This window comes from Cydia splendana, chromosome 27, assembly GCF_910591565.1.
Source record: "Cydia splendana chromosome 27, ilCydSple1.2, whole genome shotgun sequence".
Taxonomy (NCBI): Eukaryota; Metazoa; Arthropoda; class Insecta; order Lepidoptera; family Tortricidae; genus Cydia; species Cydia splendana.
The window spans coordinates 2,618,470-2,644,071 of record NC_085986.1 but is presented as its reverse complement, the minus strand read 5'-3'; the positions used below and the strand labels follow the sequence as shown (position 1 = coordinate 2,644,071).

Here is a 25,602-nt window from a genome sequence, read left to right as displayed (position 1 = left end):
CGATTTTTAGCATGTGTTCCCGATTCCCGACAAAGTGAAAATTGTCCCGAAAAACAGCTTCACGTTATAAAACAATAATTTCAAGCCCCGGACTGTCGTCGAGCGAGCGACGAACGTAGTGCCAATAATGTAAAATATCGTTGTTTTTAATACACTTACTTTAAATTGAATGTTTTTTTTTCCCTACTTAAGTCCCAAAAATTTATATTGTTTCCCGATAATAGCGCCTTTTGATCTGGCAACCCTATATACACAAGAAAACGTGCGAGAACGGTCGAAGTCAGCACTTGCTTTGGCAATGTATCTACATGTTTGATTCAGGCCACAAGATGGCAGACCCTCCAACGCGCACGGTCGATCCCTATAACTAAGTATGGTCCAGTTCATTTGGTTCAGTCTGGTTATTTATTCCATTAAAAAACTCCAAGTGCCTTCTGAAAGCCATCCATGGCCTTGGAGAAGGCGCCGAGTTCCAAACAGACGGCTGCTACAGTGAAACGCAGCCAGCGGTGGAACCTCCTTGTACAGTACATGAGTGTACATGCAATATGAAGCCGTCTAAACTCTAACCTGTAATAGTAAAGCATTGTCGCCCTGCGCCTGGGCAACCCCCAGTGCCTTCTGGAAGCCATCCACGGCCTTGGAAAAGGCGCCCAGCTCCTAACTGACGGCTGCCACAGTAAGATGGTCGCAGTCAGCGGTGGAACCTCCTTGTACAGTGCATGCAATATTATGCCGTTTAAATTCTAACCTGTAATAGTAACGTATTGTCGCCCTGGGCCTGAGCAACCCCCAGTGCCTTCTGGAAGCCATCCATGGCCTTGGAGAAGGCGCCGAGTTCCAAACTGACGGCTGCGACCGTAAGATGGACGCAGCCAGCGGTGGAACCTCCCCCGCAGTCGTTGTACAGCGCATGGCGGGCATATGATAGAGCTCTGGAAATTTAATTTGGGATTCTGTCACAGAATAAATAATAGTACTAGGTACAGATGGTTCACTCTCTAACAAAACGCGTCTATTACGACAGATATGACCGCAAATTGGCGCAAGCGCGAGCAGGCGTCCGTTCCGTAGCCGTGCGCGGCAACTACTACTGCTAGACACCAAAATTGGTGTGGGCAGCACGTACTTGTAGCGACGTGACTAAATCGCGGAGTGAGCCACGCCTGCTTCTGTCAAAAAGAGTTCCACTATGCATCGTCTGGCTCCATTCTTAGATGAGCTCGATGGTATTCCAATTTTCAGATCCTGATACTAATTTTCCGATTTCAATCATCAGTCGGACTGGACGGATTCGGACTGATCTTCAGTACAACTTAGATCCAAATCATGCAGTACCGATGTATTGCAAACCTTCATTTTAAAGATTGAGCAAACTCGAGGAGAGTTTGACATGGTGGGTCAAACAGATCACTGTGTTATGTCTTTCCTGTAGACATACACAAGAGTTAAGGGCTATAAAGGTTAATTTTCTTATTTAACCCTTATCCACGTGAAAAGGTCCTCCTTTTATTTAAAGAACTATGATAAAATCATTACTTACATGCCCACAAGCTGTTAACTATTGCCCACAGGAGAGAAAACTAGTGTGTTATCGCGAACAGTACATTTTTCTCTCCTGTGGGCAATAGTTAACAGCTTGTGGGCATGTAAGCAATGATTTTATCATAGTTCTCTAAATAAAAGGAGGACCTTTTCACGTGGATAAGGGGTCATCCATTAATTACATCACACGTTTAGGGGGAGGGAGGGGGTCAAGAAAAAGTGACATGTTGTGACAAGGGGGAGGGGGGAGTCATAAACTTTGTGACGTCACTTTAACTTCATCACTTTCATCAGTAACCGAAAATGTATTTAAATTATTTTATACGCTAATTATCATTTAAATAACAAGGTTTTGAAACGATAATCGTTTTTATTCGTTTAATTTTATTTCTTAATCAGTTTTGGGTTATAAAATTACTAATATTTATTTTGTCAAAAATATTTTGATAAAATATTAAATAAATATTTGCCGATTTCGTTGAAGAAATGTGACGTCACACCAGGGGGGAGGGGTTTGCCAAATGTGACCAAGTGTGACAAGGAGGCGGGGAGGGGTAAAAAATCCTAGAAATTCGTGTGACGTAATTAATGGATGACCCCTAAGGGTTAAATAAGAAAATTAACCTTTATAGCCCTTAACTCTTGTGTATGTCTACAGGAAAGACATAACACAGTGATCTGTTTGACCCATGTGATTCTCTCCTTCATATATCATACCAGCCCGACTGAGGTGAGAAAATGTTATCGTAATATGATACCTGTCCAGTCCACCCAAGGTCTGATGTGCCCTGGCCAGATTGAGGTAAGCTTCAGCGCGCATCGGTGCGGAGTCCAGCTCCTCTGATATCCCGAGCTGGCGGTTTGCAAATTCCAGGGATTCCCTGTAAAAAGTAAAAATGTTTAATATCCTCAAATACACCATGGTTACAAACAAGGAGATGACCCTTTGAACACCACGCCTATGGTTCATGAACCTTGTCGATTCCTTGCATTCGAAAATATTACTGCCGCGATTATGATGTTAATTCCGCCACTCGTTTTATCAAGGAGATCGAATGATACAGCAGCAGCAACAACGACGCTGCTACAGTACTGAAGCTGTAGTTAACATCAGAACATCACCTTAAGCGCCGGCAACTACACTTTTGGGCCAAATTCGACATGTGCAACTGTCAGATTTCGCATCCACGTCAAATCAACAGTTGATTTTATTGCATGTCGATTCTAACAAGTGTTGATTCGATCACCTGTGGATAATATCATTTGGTACAACCAAAACAACTCTGAACTCGGGATGGTTCGGTTTGGTTTGGTTGTCACCTAACCAAAGAGTAAAGTAAAACTGTGGATTGCTAACGTCAAATTTTGACATTGTACGTATTCGAGAACTTATGATTTTTCCCACATCAACGGGAGATCAACATGATACGTCAAACGTCGCTCGTCGAATAGGGCCTTCAACCTTATCTGTACTTTCCGAAGTCATTGTACGCCTGGTATAAGTGGCCAAGCAGAGCGAAGCGGTCACTCCTGTGCCGAACCCCTCTAAGCGCCGATAGCCACACTTTCACTGCTATGCTCATTCTACCTCATAAGTGGACTATAAACTGAACCTTACCTGTACTTTCCAAAGTCATTGTACGCCTGGTATAGGTGGCCAAGCAGAGCAAAGCGGTCACTCCTGTGCCGGACCCCTTTAAGCGCCGATAGCCACACTTTCACTGCTATGCTCATTCTACCTCATAAGTGGACTATAAACTGAACCTTACCTGTACTTTCCAAAGTCATTGTACGCCTGGTATAGGTGGCCAAGCAGAGCAAAGCGGTCACTCCTGTGCCGGACCCCTTTAAGCGCCGATAGCCACACTTTCACTGCCAGTTGCTGCTCATTCTGCCCGTACAGGCGCACGCCACGCTCGATCTAAACGAAATTCTATATTTTAATTTCAGTATCATAGATCAATAATACTTAGATAATAAATGCTGCTGGATTTATACAGTAAGTATAAGTATCTATTAAAATTAATCGGTTTGCTAATGCACTCAGGGAGTTCTTGGTATTGGTACCTTTTGTCACCGTTAGGTTAGATATGTTTAGTCACAGCTGATAGTTCATTGACCTCACCTTCCTCCTAAACCTCCTAGTGAGGTATTGGTCGAAGCACATACGGGATCCTTGGAAGCAGTCGAATAGCCCCTCGGTAGCAGGAGGGCGGTGCGGTGCGCGGTACCGTAACGGGAACCCCAGCGCGCTAAATTGTAACAATTTACTTCTTGGTATACTTACTCTTTGTCACCGTTAGGTTAGATGTAGTTAGTTGCACCTAAGAGCACAGTGACCTCACCTTCCTCAGCGCTAGGTATTGATCGATGCGCATACGGCACCCTCTGAAGCAGTCAAGTAGCCCTGCGATAGCAGGGGGGGCAATGCGCGGGACCGTAACGGGAACCCTAGCGCGCTAAATTGTAACAATCTACTTCTTGGTATACTTACTCTTTGTCACCGTTAGGTTAGATGTAGTTAGTTGCACCTAACAGCACAGTGACCTCACCTTCCTCCTAGCGAGGTATTGATCGATGCGCATACGCCACCCTCTGAAGCAGTCAAGTAGCCCTGCGGTAGCAGGGGGGCAATGCACGGTCGTGAAACAAGAAACTCAGCGTGCTAAATTGTAACAATCTACTTCTTGGTATACTTACTCTTTGTCACCGTTAGGTCAGATGTATTTAGTTGCACCTGAGAGTTCAGTGAGTTCATTGACCTCACCTTCCTCCTAGCGAGGTATTGATCGATGCGCATACGGCACCCTCGGAAGCAGTCAAGCAGCCCCGCAGTAGCAGGGGGGCGGTGCGCGGGACCGAAACGGGAGCCCCAGCGCAGCGCTCCATTCCGCTCCCCGCAGTCCTCAGCGAATGAGTGTAGCTCTATGAAATGGATGTTAGTTAGGACGTGATTTGATAGATGGCGCTGCAAGTAGTTTGATAGACTGTTTTTTTTTTTAATTGTATGAGAATGTATGTTTGGAAGTGGTGATCAAACTAGGGGTTTGTGCAAATATATTTATATGGTTTTAGAATTAGGTACGAAATTGCGGTGCTTGAAGTAATAGTACATTACGATACAAGTATGAAATAGTACATAACGATACAAGTGCGAAAAGTAGGAAATTCGCAACGAGTGGCGATAAATTGAAACACGACACGAGTTGCGAATTACCTTTTCGCACGTGTATTGTACAGTCACCTGCAATAATATGTTACTCTTCGAAGGCCGCAAAAACATGTGACACGCTCTTATAGCTTAACAAATAAGATGGTGTCAGATATTTTTGCGGCCTTCGTTGTGTAACATATTATTGCAGGTGACTGTACAACATTTTACAGTACATATATGGCCCTTTAAATTTTTGACATAGGCACGTATTGCCCTTAATCCCGACCTAGGGCAGTAAAGTAGCACCATATGTACTGTAAAAGATATATTTACCAGTCTTTTGGTACTTGGTAGTTGCTACTTTTTCCGAATCTCATCATTATTAATAAGGAACCTAATTACTTAATTACATTTAGAGAACCCTTAATAGTCAGTGCAATTCGAGGACTATAAATGCACATGATAGGGTTAATTTAAAATAAGAATGAACTAATGAATGACACTATATTAGAAACATTCAAGAAACAATGATTACTTACTAGTTAAGCAAGTACTGCAAGTAGGGTTTGCAATCCGGATCCGAAATGTATGAAATTATCCGGATCTGGATCCGGATCTGCGGATCTTCCTATACATTTCGGATCCGTCGTGCAAACCCTATTAGCAAGTATTAGTATGGGAGAAGAAATGCAGGCAGAAACATATTATAAAAATAAAGTATTACGTTGTACCCTAAATACATAGGTACATATTGTCCGATCCAGCAGGCACTTTTCATAGCTTTTATATATAAACTATAAATGTACATATATGATTTTTTCCCCTACTCCTTACACTTTTGTGAGTGGAAGGGGGGTAATAGAAATATAAATGTTTATTTGCCAGAATACGTTACAAAGTTTACAAACAGGTCTTAATACAGTTTTAGACTCAATATTCAGTGGACATAAAGTCTACATAAATAAATGTTTGTAAATTACAATTACACAGGTCAATGTGGCTAATTCCGTCATAGTGGCTATTCTCGAACAACGAACAACATTGATAATTTCGTCGACAAAGTTGCGATTGCTTTTAGTTTCAGCAATCAAAAGCAAATGGTTTTTTTCCTACGATGAAAATAAAAGAAATATACGCTCGTGGTCGGAATAGTCTCTATGACTGAATTAGCCACATTGAACTTACATCAGGTACATGCAGAAAATCAATAACAAAATCAGAAAAATCATGTAAAGATCTTCTGTCTTAAAGCAAACCTTCTTGTTTTAGTAAGGTTAAAGACCAGACGATTCCGTCGCTTAAAAGTTTTTAAATTTATTAACTTTAATATATACTTTATGTTAGTAAAACATTTTATATGAATGTTTTTGTGTAAAATATGGATTTTGTTGCTTGAATCAAAATTTAAATAAATATAATAAGATTGAGGAGGGCAATCATTGGATAGCCGATATTAGTATAATGTACTATAGTATAATGTATGTAATAGTTTCTTACCTGTCTGATCGGGCAAATCTGGCAAGCCTTGAAGTTAACAGACATATCAGACATGCAGACAGACAAGCGATGATTCAAACTGATGTATGAGAAGATTACTTTTTTAAGTTATTACACTCAGCAAAATTAAAAAAAAAATGTTTTTTGGCAATTGTTATATCTTTTGAGCACCCTTTAGGGTGATAATTTGGCTAAGAAACGTACATTTTGCTGAGTGTACATATATATGGTATCCATCCAGTCTTCAGGTCTTGTTTTTTACTAAATATATGTGATGTTCCACTGGTAAAGGTACCTTTATGGCGGTTGGCGCTTACGCTATTAACGACGCTCAAATACTAATTCCCACCGCCATAAGATACCATTTTCCGTGGAACGTCACATATTATGTAAGTAATAAAATTAATATGATGTTTCTGAAGAAAACTAATGATCGCACACCAAGAAATTTATAAATGTACCTAAAAATTATATATAATGTACAAATATATTTAATAATAGGTAGTCTTTTTTGTTCCTGATACTCAAGTATGGACACGACATAATATAAAGTATTTTTTTTAAGTTTTACTACGTAAGTAGTAATATGTAAAAAGAAAAAGCTTCTGAACGTTTTTTTAACGTCTTGGAAATACTAAATTACCATAAGATGGCTCCGAATAAAAAACGGACTCGCCCACCGAGGGTCCCGTTTTTACCCTTTGGGTACGGAACCCTAAAAATGTTCATTAATATACCATGCTCGCAGGAGTATGGTAGGGTATGCTAGGATAAGATGTTACCTGGCGGCTCATCGAGGTGATGTGAGGGGTCCGGGGAGCTCAGCAGCCGCGTTGCCGACAGCTGGTGGGCTGGTACCCCGCTGAAATTAATAAATAAATTATAAAACTCATCATCTACTCAAAGGTTAACTGGAAGAAATCCCTTAAAGTGATAAGTTCGCATTTGTACTGCCTATCCTGCGCCATAAAATTATATTTTGTGTTTTGTACAATAAAGAGTTTATACATACAGTCATACATACATACAAAACTACATCATTAGAGGCCGCTAGAGTCAGACCGAGATAAATCTGCAACGATTTTGATAGCACACGCAGTGCAGGTGTTATTTTAAACGACAAACTTTTATGAAATTATGAAATAACACTTGCACTTCGTGTGCTATTAAAATCGTTGCAGACTTACTTCGGTCTAGGCTAGAATACGTATGCATTTTTACAAGCTTTTATTTAGTTTCACCTGACCGTTGTCTGTCTGTCTGTCTGTGTGTAATCAAATCTTGCAAGTTAAATTTGATCCACTTCCCGGTTTCCGATTGAGCTGAAATTTTGCATACATACGTAAGTCGGGTGACAATGCAATATTATGGTGTCATCGAGCTGATCTGATGATGGAGACCGGAGGTGGCCATAGAAACTCTGTGATAAAACAACGAAACCTAATTGTGTTTAGGGTTTTTAGAATTGTCTCGATGAGTATTAGTTGCCTGTGGAAAAAAAAGTACAGTCGGCGATAAAAACTTGTACCAAAAATGAAATTTTGCCAAAAACTTATTACTCCAAAATTTGTATAAAATGAGGGTGGTCAGAGGCTACGTGCTTATTTCAAAATATAATTAACTAAATTATACTTATACACATGGAATTATTATATTTTTAATGCATAACTTTTCGTTCTATAATAGAACAGTTAAATTAAGGGTTTCACCTCGGAATGAGAGATAATAAGCTGGAAATTCGTATACACCTTCGTTATGACGTATTAAAGGTTCTCTTAACCCCTGGAACGCCGAACCGACAAACGTACTTGTACCCGTCAGATGCCTAGTGCCGGATCCGTCCCATCCCCCTCAACTGCCGGAGGGTCTTCAATTTTTGTACCCGTCAACTGCCGCGATAAAAAAAAAGTGCTATTGTGTAAATGATATAAAACTCTATTTGTAAGTGTTTAGATCTCAAAATTGTAAAAATATAATACAATAAATTTGGTGACTGATAAGGCACAAGGCAGTTGAGACACTTTGTACAGATCTGGGACTAGGCAGTTGACGGGTACAAAAATTGAAGACCCTCCGGCAGTTGACAGGACTGGTACGGATATGGCACTAGGCGTCCCAAGGGTTAAAAGTCAACGCATATATCGTGTGCGCGTCAGAAGTTATTCAAGGTCAAGGGTCATAAAAATCGGTTTTTCGCGAATATCAACATTTCTATAGCTCCAATGTTATTTATATGTAGGTAAAAATTATATTAGGTATCTGGTATAGGTTATACAAGTTCGCGAATATCAACATTTCTATAGCTCCAATGTTATTTATATGTAGGTAAAAATTATATTAGGTATAGGTTATACAAGTAAATACCTATTTAACATTTTTCATGGGATCAGCCGTTTTCAAGATATAGGGCACAGAAAGCGCAGTGATCAGACATACGTACTATTAGCTAGTTTGATAGTGCACGACAACTTGCATTTTGAAGAAACTTTTCACAGTTGATTCTTAGCTGGTCTTGAGTAGATTCAGACTGGGAGCCATCGAGAGCCACGGCACATTTAGTGGGGGGGAGGGGGGAAGTTCGACGCTGCCGCGCTTCAATTGAAGGATCATTTCTCTAAAGCTATACATATTAGGGCATCATGTGATATATCATTTTCAAATAAATTAAGGATGGGGAATCTATTTTTAGAACAAAACCAATGCACTTTCTAACAAAAATATGAATAAAGTAGAAAAAACTAAAAACGTATTTTTGTTTCTTTTATAATTACCATTTTTTTGTTTTATATAACAGAAATCTCAAAATAAAAAACAGTCGTAAAGCTACATTTATTTAGTTTAAAAACAAATATAGTTAATTACATTAATCTGTTGATACATGGGAGATAAAAAATAATATTAAGCGTGGGTCAGGTGATCTCAATGCACGATCGTCCGTGAAGTTAGGGTTTAGGTAGGTACTGTTTTAAACACACGAAAGGTGAATATATTTTATTGTTTTAGGTCTCCGGTTAGGTTAAACCGTTAACCCAGTGTCAAAATGTACTGGTAACCATGGTAGGTAACTCCAGGTTTAGCCAGTTAACCCTGGGTTAGTGGGATGGTGCAAGTGGCGCTTAGTACTTTAAATGAAACAACGCAATGTACATTAAATAAATAAAATAAATAAATAAATATTATAGGACAATTTTACACAGATCGGCCTAGTCCCACAGTAAGTTCAATAAGGCTTGTGTTGTGGGTACTAGACGACGATATATATAATATACACATATATACAAATACTTATATACATAGAAAACATCCATTTATTATTTATTTTATATATTACAAGATCTGCACAGACAAGAGATATTTAAGCTGCCTGCCTGTTTTTACGATTGCACTAGCCGCGGTACTGTTTTCTGCATTTGCACCTGACATTTTCTAGACCTGCTTCTGCAGCTACAGGCAAGTCCGTCCATGTAGGCTCCCAGTTGTTGTTGACCTTCGTGCAACCCCAAGTAGACGGACAGGGTAGATGCTGATATACAACAGCTTTGCTCGGTGGGATGTGTTCTATCTGCCGGTCTCTCTTAGTAAACAGATATTTATGGCACAGCATTTAAACCGTTAACCCAGTATCAAATTGTACTGGTAACCATGGTAGGTAACTCCAGGTTTAGCCGGTTCACCTCGGGTTAGTGGGATGGTGCACGTGCATTTTGTTTTATTAAGAAACAAAACTACGTTTTTTAGTCTTTTCTACTTTATTCATTTTTTTTGTTAGAAAGTGCATTGTTTTTGTTCTAAAAATAGATTCCCCATCCTTAATTTATCCGAAAATGATATATCACATGCCCTAATATGTATAGCTTTAGAGAAATGATGCTTCAATTGAAGCGCGGCAGCGTCGAACTTGCTCCCCTCCCCCCACTAAATGTGCCGTGGCTCTCGATGTATCCCGGTCTGAATCTACTCAAGACCAGCTAAGAATCAACTGTGCCAAGTTTCAGGGCATAGTCACAAAATGCAAGGTGTCGTGCACTATAAAACCAGCTAATAGTAAGTATGTCTGATCACTGCGCTTTCTGTGCCCTATATCTTGAAAACGGCTGATCCCATGAAAACATGATTCATGCCTAACTCGTCTCAAATTTTATGATCTACAACTCTTACTTATATGTAAACAGCATTGGAGCTTCTATAGCTCCAATGCTGTTTACATAGCAGTACTGATAATTCCGCTACTCGATGCTAGATGTCGACTACGAAAATAATAGTCGTTTTGTTACCAAAACTGATGTATGGAGTGAGCACTCTATGTACTTTTCTCTCCATAACAAGAGCCAGAGCAAAAAATCACTCTTTCAAAAAACCTTGATAGTGTAATTCTGAAAATTAACTCGCACAAAACAGCGCCATCTCGTATGTAATCTTAACACCAACTTAGACAAACATTAACGACACCACGATTTTCAACTTTGTCACTTTCCGATAAGGTTTACATTAGCTTACCCGAGGAAGTCACAAAACAGCGCCATCTCGTATGTAATCTAAACACCAAACTGACACAAACATTAACGACACTACGATTTTCAACTTTACCACATTCCAATAAGGTTCACATTAGCTTACCCGAGGAAGTCTCGCGACTCTATAGAATCCCATGACATGTTCCTCGGGTGGAGCCGACAGCGTCACCTGGACGTCGGGTGCATCCTGCGCTCTCGCTCGCACACCGCGCACGAACACTAGAGAAAAAGAGATATACTTTATTAGTACTTATCTATTATATTCAGTTCGATGAAATTTAAATCATATTCAATTGGAACAGAGACGCATTTGTTTTGTTTCGTTCAATTTTCAAACAAAACCAAAATCAACTCTATTCCATGCACTAAAGGTTCAAATTTCTGTGGCAAATTATGGGTTTTTCATTTGTATGGCTGGGCCTTAGGAGGATGGTTAAGTACCTATTTTTTTGATAACGGCCTCCTACCTAGTCGGTAGTGACCCTGCCTAACAAGCAGGAGGTCCTGGGTTTGAATCCCAGTCAGGGCATTTAATTTGTGTGTTTATCACGAATATTTGTTCCGGGGTTAAGTAGCTAACACACTATCGCACCGCACCAAGGTCATTGTGGGACGCACCCATAAGTAAGAGGGAGAAAGAGATATCGCTTTCTCCCTCTTACTTATGGGTGCGTCCCACAATGACCTTGGTGCGGTGCGATAGTGTGTTAGCTACTTTACGGATGTTATCTATGTATCTGTAAGTATGTATTTTATACATATAGAGTCTGTGCGGAAAGAGAGGAGTCGTGGAATGTATGGAGCCCAACTCTTCTTTTTCCGAACACTCTCTATATAAGTATGTATGTATATCGTCGCCTAGTGCCTTAGAGCATTTAGTCACTGGAGGCTCCTCGTCTGTCATTTTCTGTACAAAACAGTCTGCCCATTTCTGCGGGGGAGGGGCACGTCAAATGTATGGCTATTTGTACGTAACGTACAAATAGCCATGTCAGATAAACGTCAGTCCATATAAAAGTTTGCACAATTGTGCAAGGTTTTCGGCAGAGGGGTCAGCTCTTAAAGGCGACTCCAGTTATTAAATGCTCTAAGCCTAGTAGTACCCATAGCACAAGCTTTTCTTAGTTTGGGGCTAGATTGATCTGTGTAAGATTGACCCCAGATATTTATTTATAATTTAAATAAACCTGATTCAGACACCGCAGGCGGCACACCTCAGCACCTGATCCATTTTGTATCAAAAACGGCAACCATCACTTCGTCTTTACGGCATTACCTGAAAAAATAAAATAAAATAAGTTACTTATGAAAAAATTTAAGGTAATAGAACAGAAGTGAGATTACCGTAAAATGGGCTGAGTAGGGTCAAAACTGAAATTCAAACCTCGATAACATTATATGTAAATATGAAAACTGAATATAATAAGTGTTCCGGACGTTTGTATTTTAGTTTTTATTTTATTTTGGGTAGTTCCATTTCATAACTTTGACGATAAAGAGGAAAACCCACCTCACCCCGTAGTGCCTCGTATTTGGGGTGAGAGGGGTTTTCATACAAAGGTGATTTTGGAAGATTGTTGGATCGATTTTTTTTTATTATGCGTATTACTATAGCTCCATTTTAAATTGGAATACATTATTTTTGTAGCAGTAGCCTTAAAATCTCTTCTCACCCTCTCAAACCTTCTCTCCCCATTCATAACCCACCTCTCCCCGCGAAACCTACTCACCCCGTTTTACGGTACACGAAATCATCATTAATTTAAATTTAACGAAAGATATTAAAAAAGGGGGGCGCTACGTACAGTATTTTGTATTTAAAGTACCTTTTGAATACATCAAACTAGTTTTTATGTTGCTGGATTCGTCAATCTATGCGTCCAATGTTAAAACGGCCGTTTTTGTTGTGAGTTCATAGATCGACGAATCCAGCAACAAAAACTAGTTTGATGTATTCAAAAGGTATACTTAAATACAAAATACAGTACGTAGCGGCCCCCTTTTTTAAATATCTTTCGTTAAATTTAAATAAACACTATTATTTAGCAATGGCGCTAGTGTGCACGTTGATGGGCTCGTAAGTTAATTCCTTTATTTAAAAAGCCCATAAACCTCAACAAAATACAACACCATATTTTTTAAACCCTTTCAAAAACATCACGCTATCGTGCGTATATAAAAACTTTATTTCTCTCTGCTATAAGTGGTCATGATATTAAAAAGTCGAAAATACCCACAAACGGCCTCCGAGCACGATATTATGCATTCAGCTGAACAGTCCATTTATTCAGAGCAAACTGTAAAGTTAATTATCGCTCATCAGGGCTTGTTTCAGCCTGTTTCAGCCGTGTTCCGTAATGGCATCATTCACAATGCTGAATTTTACTTATATATTATTTATCATGGTATAATAATATACTCCGCCTGGTACTCTATTCCCGTCTTTTCTAGGTCACCTAACTGACACAAGCCTACGTCATCATGCGACAGCGCTATATGATAATATGCGATAGCGCTATATATAGCGGCCATGTTATTGTGACGTAGGCCTGTGTCACTCTGGGAATAGAGGACCATGTTTTATTAGACCATGTTATTTATGAGGGTACTAAAATTTTTCGCTAACTTCGCCTGCGTGGGACTTATATACTGAATTAAACCTTAAAAATTAAATGCTTCTAAATAAAACTAACAAACGCATATTAAATAAAGCTAAAATACATTTTTCTAGTTTATTTGATTTTTAACTGTCGAAAATTTACTGAATTATCTTTTTTCTTATGTCTAATTTTTACGTCTCACGCTTGACACGAAACTGAAAAAAAAAAGAACTGAAAGTTACGGGCTGGATATACGCATTTGAAATATAGTTGGTCAAACCAAATTTGTCATAAAATAAGAACAAAAAAACTACAGGTACTCATTCTTTTATTTTGGGTGCTACAGTATGATTATCTCTGTCTGTGTTTGAAATGAGACAGTTCTTTGACAAACTATAGTATATACTTATATAGTATATATTAGCTTCTATATAGCCGCCCAGACATCAAAACTTGCCAAGACAATTGCAATTTAGATTTGTTTGCAAATTAAAGATTCAAATTTACTACCTCTAAATTTCAAACTTATGAAAGTCGTCTTCTCGACTTCTGCCTTTTCGTACCAAAATTAATGTATGTACTTCGCTGCTGCCCTTTTACAAAATTCAAATTCCTCTGGACGACTTGATAAAAACTAATTTGGAATCTATTTTGAACTTGCAGTTTAGCGAAGAGTCCTGGGCCCAAGCATCCCTTCCCATTCGCCACGGTGGGTTAGGGATCCGCAAAATTTCAAGTGTGTCTACACCGGCGTTTTTATCTTCCGTTCATAGTTCAGCAACTCTCATAGGAAAAATCCTGAGGGCCTGTCCTCCAAACTATGAGATTACTGTCTTAACGGAGTCTAAAAACGCCTGGTCCATCGCCTGCCCGGGTAAGGATTTTCCCGAAAATCTAAATTCGCAAAGGGCTTGGGACGACATACAATGCAAAATTATTTATGACTGTCTTTTAAGCCGCAGCACAGGTTCTGCACGTGCCAGACTGCTAGCAGCCGGTTCCAGGGAGTCCGGCGCCTGGCTGTACGCCTTCCCGTCGGTGCATACCGGCACTTTCCTGGAGCCGCACACTGCGCGTTGCGGCCTGCCTGCGACTCGGCGTCCGGGTCTGTGCTCCACATAGGTGCCCCTGCGGCATTGACGTCGATACCCTCGGACACCACGGGCTCTCCTGCCAAAGGAGCGCCGGCCGCTTCTCTAGACACGCCGCGCTTAACGATATTCTCCGCCGGTCTCTTGCCAGCGTCAACGTACCAGCTCTTCTCGAGCCTCCTGGTATTGTAAGAGATGATGGTAAGAGACCGGACGGAATGTCACTAGTTCCGTGGAAGATGGGGCGGGTGCTGGTGTGGGACGCCACCTGTGTGGACACCCTAGCCCCGTCTCATCTCCACGGCACTACTGCAAAAGCCGGCGCGGCGGCAGAGGCAGCCGAAAAATTAAAAAGGCCAAATATATGGGTCTCGGCCCCGAATACGATTTCGTACCTTTCGGTGTCGAGACCCTTGGCCCGTGGGGTCCGAACGCGTCTACGCTATTTAAGGATTTATCCAAAAGGATAGCAGACGCCACTGATGATCGTAGAGCTGGCAGCTTCCTCGTACAAAGAATAAGTATTGCGATACAGCGGGGAAATGCTGCCAGCATCTACGGCACCATTCCGCAGGATAGTTTGTAATTATTTATTTTTAGATTAGTTTTATTTATTTTTAGATTTAGTTTTTAGGTTAGTTAGTTTATTATGTTTTAGGTATGGTATTATTTTGTTTCTAGGTATTAAGTTTGTATGCACTAATAAATATTTAATACAATTAAAAAAAAAAAAAGATTCAAATTAGAATGGAATGGAAGTCCTTTTTATAGGTCTCTGAGCGGCTAGAGGATGTGAGCTGTCATCATATTATTTTTTTGCTACATTGCTTAAATCTATACTATTACAATGTTATCTTTTAGGGTTCCGTACCCAAAGGGTAAATACGGGACCCTAATATTAATAAGACTCCGCTGTCCGCATTAACCGTGATAGCTAGACAGTTGAAATTTTCACACATGATGTATTTCTGTTGCCGCTATAACAACAAATACTAAAAAGTACGGAACCCTCGGTAAGCGAGTCCGCCTCGCACTTGTCCGGTTTTTTTAAATAATAAAACTATAACATGAATGACAAAAATATAGTGATACATGACACATCAATTGCATAAAATAATATCAAAATAAATGTATTTACATCAATGTTCTAGTAAACTATAAATTACAGCTACATTCGAATTCCTCATAGTAATTCTAGAATTAAATGACACACCTAACTGTTCAGGCAATCTAATTTATATCATAATGTTATTTAAATAGAGCTTAAATTACTAAAACTATCCTCATCATTTTATTATAAAGTGGAGTATTTTCTTTAAAATCATAGTCGTTGGATCGATTCCAAAACATTACAACACGGAGAGTACTAAATGTAGTAAATGCTAGTCAAATCAATTTATTAAACGACTTAAACAGGAATATAAAACTAAAACTAACTACAATTAAAATAACAAATTAAAAATACCTATCAAAATTTGGTCCCTCAGGAGGGTGCCCAACACGCAGGCAGTGTTCCCACGCTGGATCGCGATTGCAATTCTCATTCAATAGGGGGGGGGGGGGGGGTATTACTGCAATGTTCTGCCGCCAGAGTGCAGCACTAGCTCCTCTAGTAAATCATAGAGTAACTTATACACACGGTGCCTTAAACTGTTTTTTGACAAGTTTTCACAGACAATAAAATATGACATTGATGCATCAAGGCGGTTTGTTAACAAGGGCCTACCGGGAAACGCGAAAATCGAAATTTAGTTATCTGCCTCTTTATCGCTCGAATGAGCAAGAGTTATAGATAGGTTAGATAACGAAATTTAGATTTTATGGTTTCGCGGTAGACCCCCAGATTGTGACGGATAGTGGTAGTAGCGCCCCCTACGCAGAGTTTCGCGTAATATTCCCAATTTATTAAGCGCAGTATAAAAAGTTTCAAATTTCTTTCACATTGGGTGGTCACTGTTAATTAAGCCTGTTAAAACCTTAGTAGGTATATAAGGCCAGCGCTTTCTCTCAATATATTCAGTATTTACTCCACTCTTGTGTTATCATTATAACCCCTGAACGCCGAACACTTCAGTATGTTGTGATTAGTTTAGGTACTTTAATTTTGGCAATGTTTTACGTGGATAATACATTAAAATAATTACTTTTTTATTTATATGAAATAAAATACGTCTACGTAAGTAGTTTATATAAAATGGATTCCACAAGGTTCGGAGTCTTAAGTATATGCATATATGTATATGCAGAGATGGGCCTTAATCGATTTACTTTTTATTCGACTAATAATTAATCGAATAAAAAAGTTAATCGTCAAATTATAATCGCGATTAATTTAGTCGACCTAACATACTATTGAAATTGAATTAATCTGAATATTAATCGAATATATTTTCGATTAAATCTCGATTGAAATTTTCCAAAAGTCCCTAAAAATAACATTGTAATAGTATTGAAAACGCGAAATAACGCACCCTAAATATCAAAATTAATTTAATTTTAATATAATGAAAATAAAATGAGTAAAAACGCAAAGAACATTGCATCTTTTGACTAAAGTCTTATATAAACCGTTAGATATTTTAAATTATTTAACAAATAATTACATTGATGGATAAATGCATAAAATTAATTTACTATATTTAGAAAATGTCTACATACTCCCATTATAGGGATTTAGAAAATAAACATTCAGCACTTATTTTCACCTATTTAAAATGACATATACGTATCTTTTTTATTTCCTAGAGTCCGACCGAGATAAGTCTGCAACGATTTTGATAGCACACGCAGTGCAAGTGTTACTTTAAAACGTCACACTTCTATGGAATTATGACGTATAAATAACACTTGCACTTCTAAGAATCTATGACATAACCTGCGAGCACATTAGTGTTTAAACTATTTTGTATCTGTCCCGTCCTGAATGACCTAGGTCACGATATACGTCTACTAGGTAAATGTCATTAAATTGGGTCAAACCTTAATACTTTTTAAATCTAAGAAATCTACGCAAGTATTTTTTTAAATACTCTTTTTTATTTATTTTCTGCAGCGCGTTTATTAATATTTTTAAATAGAAAAAAAATGCTAGTATATAGTTTTGTGAGGCCTGATCTATGTAATATTATCTGTAGTTATAGTAATCTTAAAATAAAATTCGTTTTTGTTATAGGTATTATTTTTAGAAGCCATTTTTACGTAAAATGTCAGTAGACATCTAAAAATAGGTTAGAGTTTCGTCTCCGAAAATAATCTGATCAATGATGTGCTCAAGCATAATTTAATCAGATAATTATATTCATTGCTATGTAAAAAAAACGTTAAATGTATTATTTGACGTTATCAATCGAGTATAGATAGCAAAAAAAAGAAAATCGTTACTTACGCGAAAGAAAAATCCATTAAGGAAACCAACTGCACACATTTCTTTTTTTTCACGTTTGTCACTTGTTTTTTTTTGTTTTTAGTTGTCAAATGATTTGTTTTTAGCTGGTTTGGTTGTGGGGCCGTTTCGAGGTTTGTGCCGCGGAGGACTCGGATCACACCCCAATTCAAGGGATGTGTTATGCTGAGGGATAGGGAAATGGGTGGAGTAGACATGTTAAGGAAATATATTTTTATTTGTGTTTTAATTTTTGTGTGGTATTATTTTAGTTAAATTTTTGTATGTTATATATTTTTTTACATTATTTAAAATATATTTAATGAATAATTTGATACAAAAAACAATTTAAAAAGATGGGGTACTTAAAAGTCATTGGTAACATAACATGAAATTAAAATTCAAAAAGAATAAGACAGCAATTTTTTTATAATTCATAAAAATCATTAATTATATTTCATAAAAATCACAAATGACAGGAAATGCCGAGTGGCAATTGTATTCTAGTTTAATATTATCTTCGCTAAAAACACTTTTACTAAGCCTGTTGTGTTTCATTCACAACCATTTTAAGCGTAAAAAAATTATTAATTTACAAAATAACCAAAACAATACAAGCCAATTCACTTTCCAAAAGCAAGTTTCCAGATTAGTTTCAAATTATATAAAATTGGCACTCAAATTTGATCAATGGTGTTAGTAAATAGAATAAAACTTATTTTGGTTTTAAAATCAAACAAAATAACACAAATACAAATCTGTACCATTTAATAATGATTTCAATTTCATCGTAGGTAATTAGTACCTACTAGTATTAGGACAGTGAACCTGAAAGGGTTTTTATGATATTTCTTTTACCTTTTTATTTATTTATTTAACATTTTAAATCAGGCAACAAGGCCCATATTACAAATATCTTACAGACAAATATATATATTTATTTTTATAAACATAAAAAACTAAACACTACACTACACGAAGGCAAATTAGAAAAATAAACAAATCAATAACCAGCACCGTCTCCACACACGCCTCTGTCCCGCAGCCTCTCTCCGTACCGGCGCGGGGCGCATGCGCCCTCCGGCACCACTTATTGGAAATGTATGGCGGGAGTTTTGACGTTCCGAGATCCCGGTAATCTAGGATTATATGGAGATATGACGACATTGACGATTAATGCTTAATTTACATAAGCGTGGTTGAAATGTCTTTGCGTTCAAGCTTTCTCTTCATGTATTTATTCTACAGTACATATTTTTTATGGTATAATAGGGTATATGACTACTAGTCAAATCAGTTTCTTTTTTCGAACTGTCAAAACGATTTTTCTACTATGGAATTTATACGAATAACTAGCATGTGACGTCGCGATCAAATTACCTACTCTTCATAGTTTTACACGGGTTTTAAAATATAAAAGGTGTTTAAAAAATCTGCTGTTTACGTTTCTGTATCTTCTGGTGATTTATTTCATGCATGTTGTAAAATAATTTATTTTAAATACAGTCAAATACCCTTTTTATCTTTCCACAATTTTTTGCTCAAATAGACTCAATACTTTTTTTAAATCGCAGAAAGTGTTTACTGAAGTAAAATGTGTGAAATGTACGAAGCACTTATACAGTAGAACGCGCCCTATTAGGAGTGCTGTGCTATATTCTATAATTGAAAATGTATGGCGGGAGATTTGACGGTCAACAATCAATATTATGAAGACATTGACGATTAAACGATGACTCACGTTAGACCGGGCCGTGTCCGGGCCGGAGCTTCCGGCGCTTACTTTTCTATGACATGACAGGTAATCACGTGGTGCTGTCCATAGAAAACGATGCTCTGGAAGCTCCGGCCCGGACACGGCCCGGTCTAACGTGAGTCATCCTTAATGCCTAAATATCTGGGAGACCGAGCTTTGCTCGGAAAATATATAAAAACTCAAAAATGCGAGTTTTCCCAGAGATAAGACCTAGCTAGATCGATTTTTCGTCCCCAAAAACCCCCAAAAATTCATCGAATTCGTTAGAGCCGTTTCCGAGATCCCCGAAATGTATCATCATCATCTCAGCCATAAGACGTCCACTGCTGAACATAGGCCTCCCCCTTCCGAAATATATATATATATATAAATAAATAAATATACAAGAATTGCTCGTTTAAAGGTATTAGATTTACATTTACAAGCCTGGTTGAAATGACTTTTGAGAATGTCTTTCTTCCACCTTTTTCTTCTTCTCAGCATATTTGCGTCCACTGCTGAACATATGCCTCTTTGATGGATTTCCATGTTTTTTCTGTATGCCAGGGGGCCGATTTTTGAATTTCGACCGCTCGATTTCGTGTATTTCGTTCAATAATATCTCCACTACTAGGCATTTAAATTCTACTAATAGAATTGAAACCGAATACCACTAGATTCCAAATTTCGATCGGTCGTATTTCAAAAATGAGCATTTCGCCGTTTTCCACCGATTTTCGAGTGACGAAATCGAGCGATCGAAATTCAAAAATCGGCCCCCAGGTCGGCCCTGTCGTCCGACCATCTGGTTCGTGGTTTTCCATCGTCGTCGTTTTACCTTTTTCTTATTCCATATCCGTAAAGTGGGGATGACATTTTTTTCCGCCTAAACCCCCATAGCGTGGGCAGTCATTGGATAGGTCTTTACGAGACGAACAGGGGTCTTCATCAACAGTTTTTTATTAAAGTGAAGTGAAATATTTTTTAGAAGCTAAGGTGTCCCTATGAGTAGTATGGGTATACCAACATACAAGTATATTATACAGGGTGTGGCCTGTAATAAGAGCAAAAAATTAAAGTACACACCCTTTAACTAGTCAGGAATTAAGTCCAAATAGTTTCAATTAATTAAAATGAAAATTTTTTTTTGATTATTTTCTAACAAAATTAATCGACCCAGCAATGTACTGCAGACATTATGTGTCCAGTCGGAATACTTGACATTGACGTTTACGATCGTTTTCAATAATATTGAAAAACTTATTAAATACATCAATATTGCTTTATAAGCATATGCAATTCTAATTAAATAGTCACATCTTTCAACATTACTTAACAGTTTTCTTATCAAATGGACCTGACGGGAAAAGGGCGAAATGAGATGCTATAAAGTAACTTGAGCTGTTTATTAAGTAGTTCCAACAAAAAATGCGCACTTTTATAAAATCACTGATAATAATTATGCCAATCTTACGGATAACTTCACGATTCACGAGATAACTTGCACTTTTAAAATTTTGTAAGAATGTTTCCTTTCAACAACAACGACTGCGAACGACGGTACAACCTGTTCTCCGTTTGACTCCGCTCCGACACGACATCGACATGTGCAATACTAGGTGTAGGGCCTTCTCAAAAGTCTCAAAACGAACGAAGAATTTCACAGCTAATTCATCTGGCTGTATGTACACGGCGTACGGTGACCGTGCACCCACATTCGTAGCTCTGAGTTGAAAATAAAGCTCGGTTAACATTTACTCTTGTTTCGTTAATATCATGTTACATATTTCACGTGCATAACTAATTAATTCATAATAAATTTTATTATTTCTATTTTGCTTTATTTTGATTTTGCAACTTGACGTACATTGTCATGTATGTAGGAATATAGTAAACAATCCCTAAAAAATTTGCAATGCGTGGTTTATGGCTTGTGACTGTGAAGGTTTAATACAATAATTATGAACTTTTTGAAAGGCGACGCACTCCGGTAGAAAACAGTGGTAGAGTCTGTGCGTAATGAAAAGAAGAATTATGAACTTTACTTATAATAAAACGCAACGTACTTGTTGTAGCAAAGTACTAAATATGTACTGGGTGCTTAGCCAAGATGCCAATCGTTTGCGCCGTAGTGAACGACACGCTAATGTCTCTCTCTCTCTCTCGCTGTCGCACTAATATCGACGACTGATAGAGAGAGATAACCGTTTCGTTCGCTACAAGCGCAAACGATTGGCATCTTAGCTCGGCCCTCTGTTCTTTTCCGTGATAAAGTACCTTCGATAACACTAAAGAACGGCCAACCAATTTGGTTAGTTGGTCGCTTTAGAGCCATGTACAGTACAGATGTGGAAGTTGTGGAAAGTGAAAGTTTCCAAGAAGTTTTTGAAATGGAAAGCTTTATTTCTCATACAAAGATCACTTTGACCAGGTCGTAGCTACGTCTATCTCTCTCTTCCTAGCTATTTATTCTCACATGGTGGTGGGGTCAGCTCTCCTGCTTAACCTTCTCCGCTTCGCCCTGTCCACGACATCGTGCTCGGATAACTTGCAGTCACTCATGTCCTTTAGCACTACATCTTTCCATCTTGTTCTGGGTCTGCCCTACTAGATCTTCGACCTGTAATGGAAAGTTGTAGTGCCAAATTTCCTACGTAGTCAGAAGGCCTTCTTTTTACGTGACCATACCATCGCAGCCTGCTCTCCTGCATTTTATCGGCGATGTCGCGCACGCCTACGCCTCCTTGTACGTACTCGTTATGGATTCTGTCAAGCCTGGTAACGCCGCACATCCACCTCAGCATCTTCATTTCAGCGACTTACGTGTCTTTGAGTCGTTGCCCACGTCTCGCTGCCATACATAAGAACCGGCCTTAGTATACTTTTGTATACCAGACCCTCCTTGAGTTTGACCGGCACTCTTCTGTCACACGTAACACCAGTCACTTCTCACCATTTTAGCCAAGCTGCGGCTATTCGGTGTTGAATGTTGCATCCACATTCCCAGAATGGTGCATCATACTACCCAGATACTTGTACTGATCGCACATAGTGATTAGTTGCCCATGGATGGAAATTGGGCTAAGCATATCCCTCTACATCTTTCGCTTCATGTAAATAATTACATCACCAAGAAAAAAAAAAATGAACAAACACGTATAGTTACTGCGTTTATTAATCTTAAACAACTACATAACACAAGTACTTACATTAACACATCTAACAAATTTATAAGAATAACACTTTTCAGTTTCCATTCATAATCTTGCCCGATAGATTGCTTTTGTGCTTTTTCTTTTTTCGATGTGATGTATCATTAAGTATCCTTATTTTATCAAATGACTTCATTATGTATGAGGTACTTTTTCTCCTCAAATCTAATAGAATACACATAATTTTGATTTATTGGTACTGGTAGTTGTCCAAAATTGCGTAGTATTCTCTGGTATACCGCCAGCAACTGACTCGAATATCACCGCCTGCACGCTGGCTGATAGGCTGCACCGCCGTCCCGGGCCCCGGGCACAGGCAGGCTCGTTGTCCCGCAAACGTGGCACTACGTTCAACGTTGACGATGTCACTGTCAGTATGCCTCCTATCGGGAAATCGTTTGCGGTGCAACAGCTTGGTTTGAACGTCTTCTGGCTCCACCGTTCAATCATTTAATTCAATCATAAATAAGATTGGATTACATAAATAATTGTTGTGCATTCGCTTGACAGTTGTCAATATTGACAAAGTTCAAAGCATTTTTCAAATAGGTAGGTAATGAAGTTAAGTGTTTTATGGAGGTTTTTATTACGAAATTAAATTATTTTATAAACTGTTTCCATTACATAGAAAAAAAAGTTTTTTTGAGTTTGTCAACAAAACATAACGTGTCATTGCACATTGAATGAGTTCTGATTTCCTAATAATAAGAGCTACTTTTCTCTGTACTCATTTTTAAAATAAATTGTACTAAAAGGCGCGTACCAAGACGTCCCGGTACCATGACATCTTACGCCAGATAAGCGAACGTAAAGCAATGTGAAAATCCATTGCTTGCTAAACTTGACTTTAAATTAAAATTTCTCCTAAATTAAGAATTTTGAACCATCGGGACCACTTGGTGGTAACTTTGGGTACTCCAAGGAATCTCCAGTTTGATTTTTTGCTCTTATTACAGGCCACACCCGTTATATACCTACACAATTTCCAGCATAATAAAATTTGTAGCATATGTGTACAATTGGAATAAAAAAAAATAAAAAAGAATAATAAAAATGATTTATTCAGTAACTTAATAGCTTAACAATGTGCAGGTTGGTGTCTCTTTTTAAGTATACAAGATACCTGTGTCAAGAGACACCGCTCTTCCTTACTGGTTTGCTAAGTAACAAAACAAAACAATCAGTTAAAAGAAACAAAAATATAACTAAAATTAAAATATTCAAATTAAAATTAACAATACATAAGATAACCTAAGAGGAACCATAAATTTAGTATATTATGAGTAACAGAAAAGTACTAAATATCTAACTATAGGCCACTTGTGTTTGTGTGTGTGTGTGTGTGTGTGTGTGTGTGTGTGTTTGCCTGTGTGTATGTGTGTGTGTGTGTATGTGTGTGTGTATTACATTATTGTAACTAATAAATCTTCTATTTCTGTGTAGTTTTTAGTTTTTAGCCAGTTTAATATTTTACTTTTACATTCTTTCGATGTAGAAGGATATAAATCAATGGCATTATCTATAAGATTATATAATTTTGTCTTCTAGCATATACAGACTTTGTTTTTGGAATGGAGAGAACATTTCGTTTCACTTTCCTTGTGGACCTTGTTGAAGTATCCTCCCGACTGTACCTAGTATTTTTATGTCTCCGCAAAGTCACATTCCACACATACAGTTTTCTCACCGATAGGAGGTCACTATCTTCATACAGCTTATCGGTTGGGAACCTGTACGGTTTACAATACATGACTTTGAGTAAAGCTCGTTGAGCTCTTTCTAATTGAAGGAATTTGGTTTTAGTGGCTCCACCCCAGACTGAAATGCAAATGTAAGAACCGATTGCGCTAAAAAAATGTAAATTTGGTTGAGGAGTTTTTTGGTGGCAATATGTCTTAAATTTTTGAATGTCCATATGAGTTTGCGAGTACGTGACATGATCAGCTCTGTGTGCATATGCCATGTTAGTCGCTGATCTATCATAATGCCGAGGTATTTAACATAGTCAACTTTAGTGATAGTTGAACAAGAGCAGTTCGTTTGATTTAAATCGTTACAATTGTGAATCCTGATTGTATACATGTGGTCTGGTTGTGTCCTGTTGTATTTTGAGAAACATATATAGATTGATTTATCCGTGTTTAGGGTGAGAAGGTTTGCCTGAAACCAGCGGGCAATTTTGGCTAGTCCAAGTTCCGCATACCTACGCACATCATCCCAGGTATCGCCATAGAACACAACCGCTGTGTCATCAGCGTAAGCAATGATGGACCCTTGCTCGATAGGCAGATTGCAAAGTTGGTTCATGTATATTAGAAAGAGCGTGGGACCTAATACGCTCCCCTGGGGAACTCCATATGTTACATCACATTCATCACTTACATGTTTCTCTATTTTGACTCTTTGCCTGCGATTTTGAAGGTAATCTCTTAACAAGAATAGAGGAGTTCCTCTGATGCCGATGCTTTCCAGAGTATTTATAAGAGTGGGTACAGATACAGTGTCGAAGGCCTTTTTTAGATCTAGAAATGCGGTAAGGCACTTTTTATTTTTATCAACTATTTCTACTATTTTCGAAGACAGAGATATAATTGCATCCTCGGTAGAGCAACCTTTTCTAAAACCAAATTAATTGGAGGATAAGATATTAAACTTATTTATATAGTTTATAAGCCGTAAAATGTCTACAATGTTTATATTACTCTTCAAGAATGTCCTGAAATAAAACGACGACTTAAATCTATTAACCACCATTTGACCACCATCCTTGTTAAAAATACAACCAATGCAACTATTTCAAACATTAAAAATCGATTCAACAGCGAAAGACGATAAAACCGTCCCGACACTTTCATCGTCACAAATTCCCAGA

General features: G+C 38.1%; 1 protein-coding gene across 1 annotated transcript in view; it reads right to left on the bottom strand.

Annotated features, from left to right (window-relative positions):
* The window catches only part of LOC134803816 (43 kDa receptor-associated protein of the synapse homolog), a 30,694-nt gene extending 12,781 nt beyond the window's left edge, over nucleotides 1-17,913 (bottom strand). The window contains exons 1-8 of the mRNA XM_063776652.1: nucleotides 17,787-17,913; nucleotides 11,898-11,986; nucleotides 10,814-10,929; nucleotides 6,979-7,058; nucleotides 4,313-4,470; nucleotides 3,315-3,466; nucleotides 2,304-2,426; nucleotides 752-935 (exon numbers count right to left, since the gene is read on the bottom strand). Of these exons, the coding sequence (XP_063632722.1) occupies nucleotides 752-935; nucleotides 2,304-2,426; nucleotides 3,315-3,466; nucleotides 4,313-4,470; nucleotides 6,979-7,058; nucleotides 10,814-10,851 (735 nt within the window). The 5' untranslated portion in view covers nucleotides 10,852-10,929; nucleotides 11,898-11,986; nucleotides 17,787-17,913. The remainder of the gene's footprint in view (nucleotides 1-751; nucleotides 936-2,303; nucleotides 2,427-3,314; nucleotides 3,467-4,312; nucleotides 4,471-6,978; nucleotides 7,059-10,813; nucleotides 10,930-11,897; nucleotides 11,987-17,786) is intronic.
* Between the last annotated feature and the right edge of the window lie 7,689 nt (nucleotides 17,914-25,602).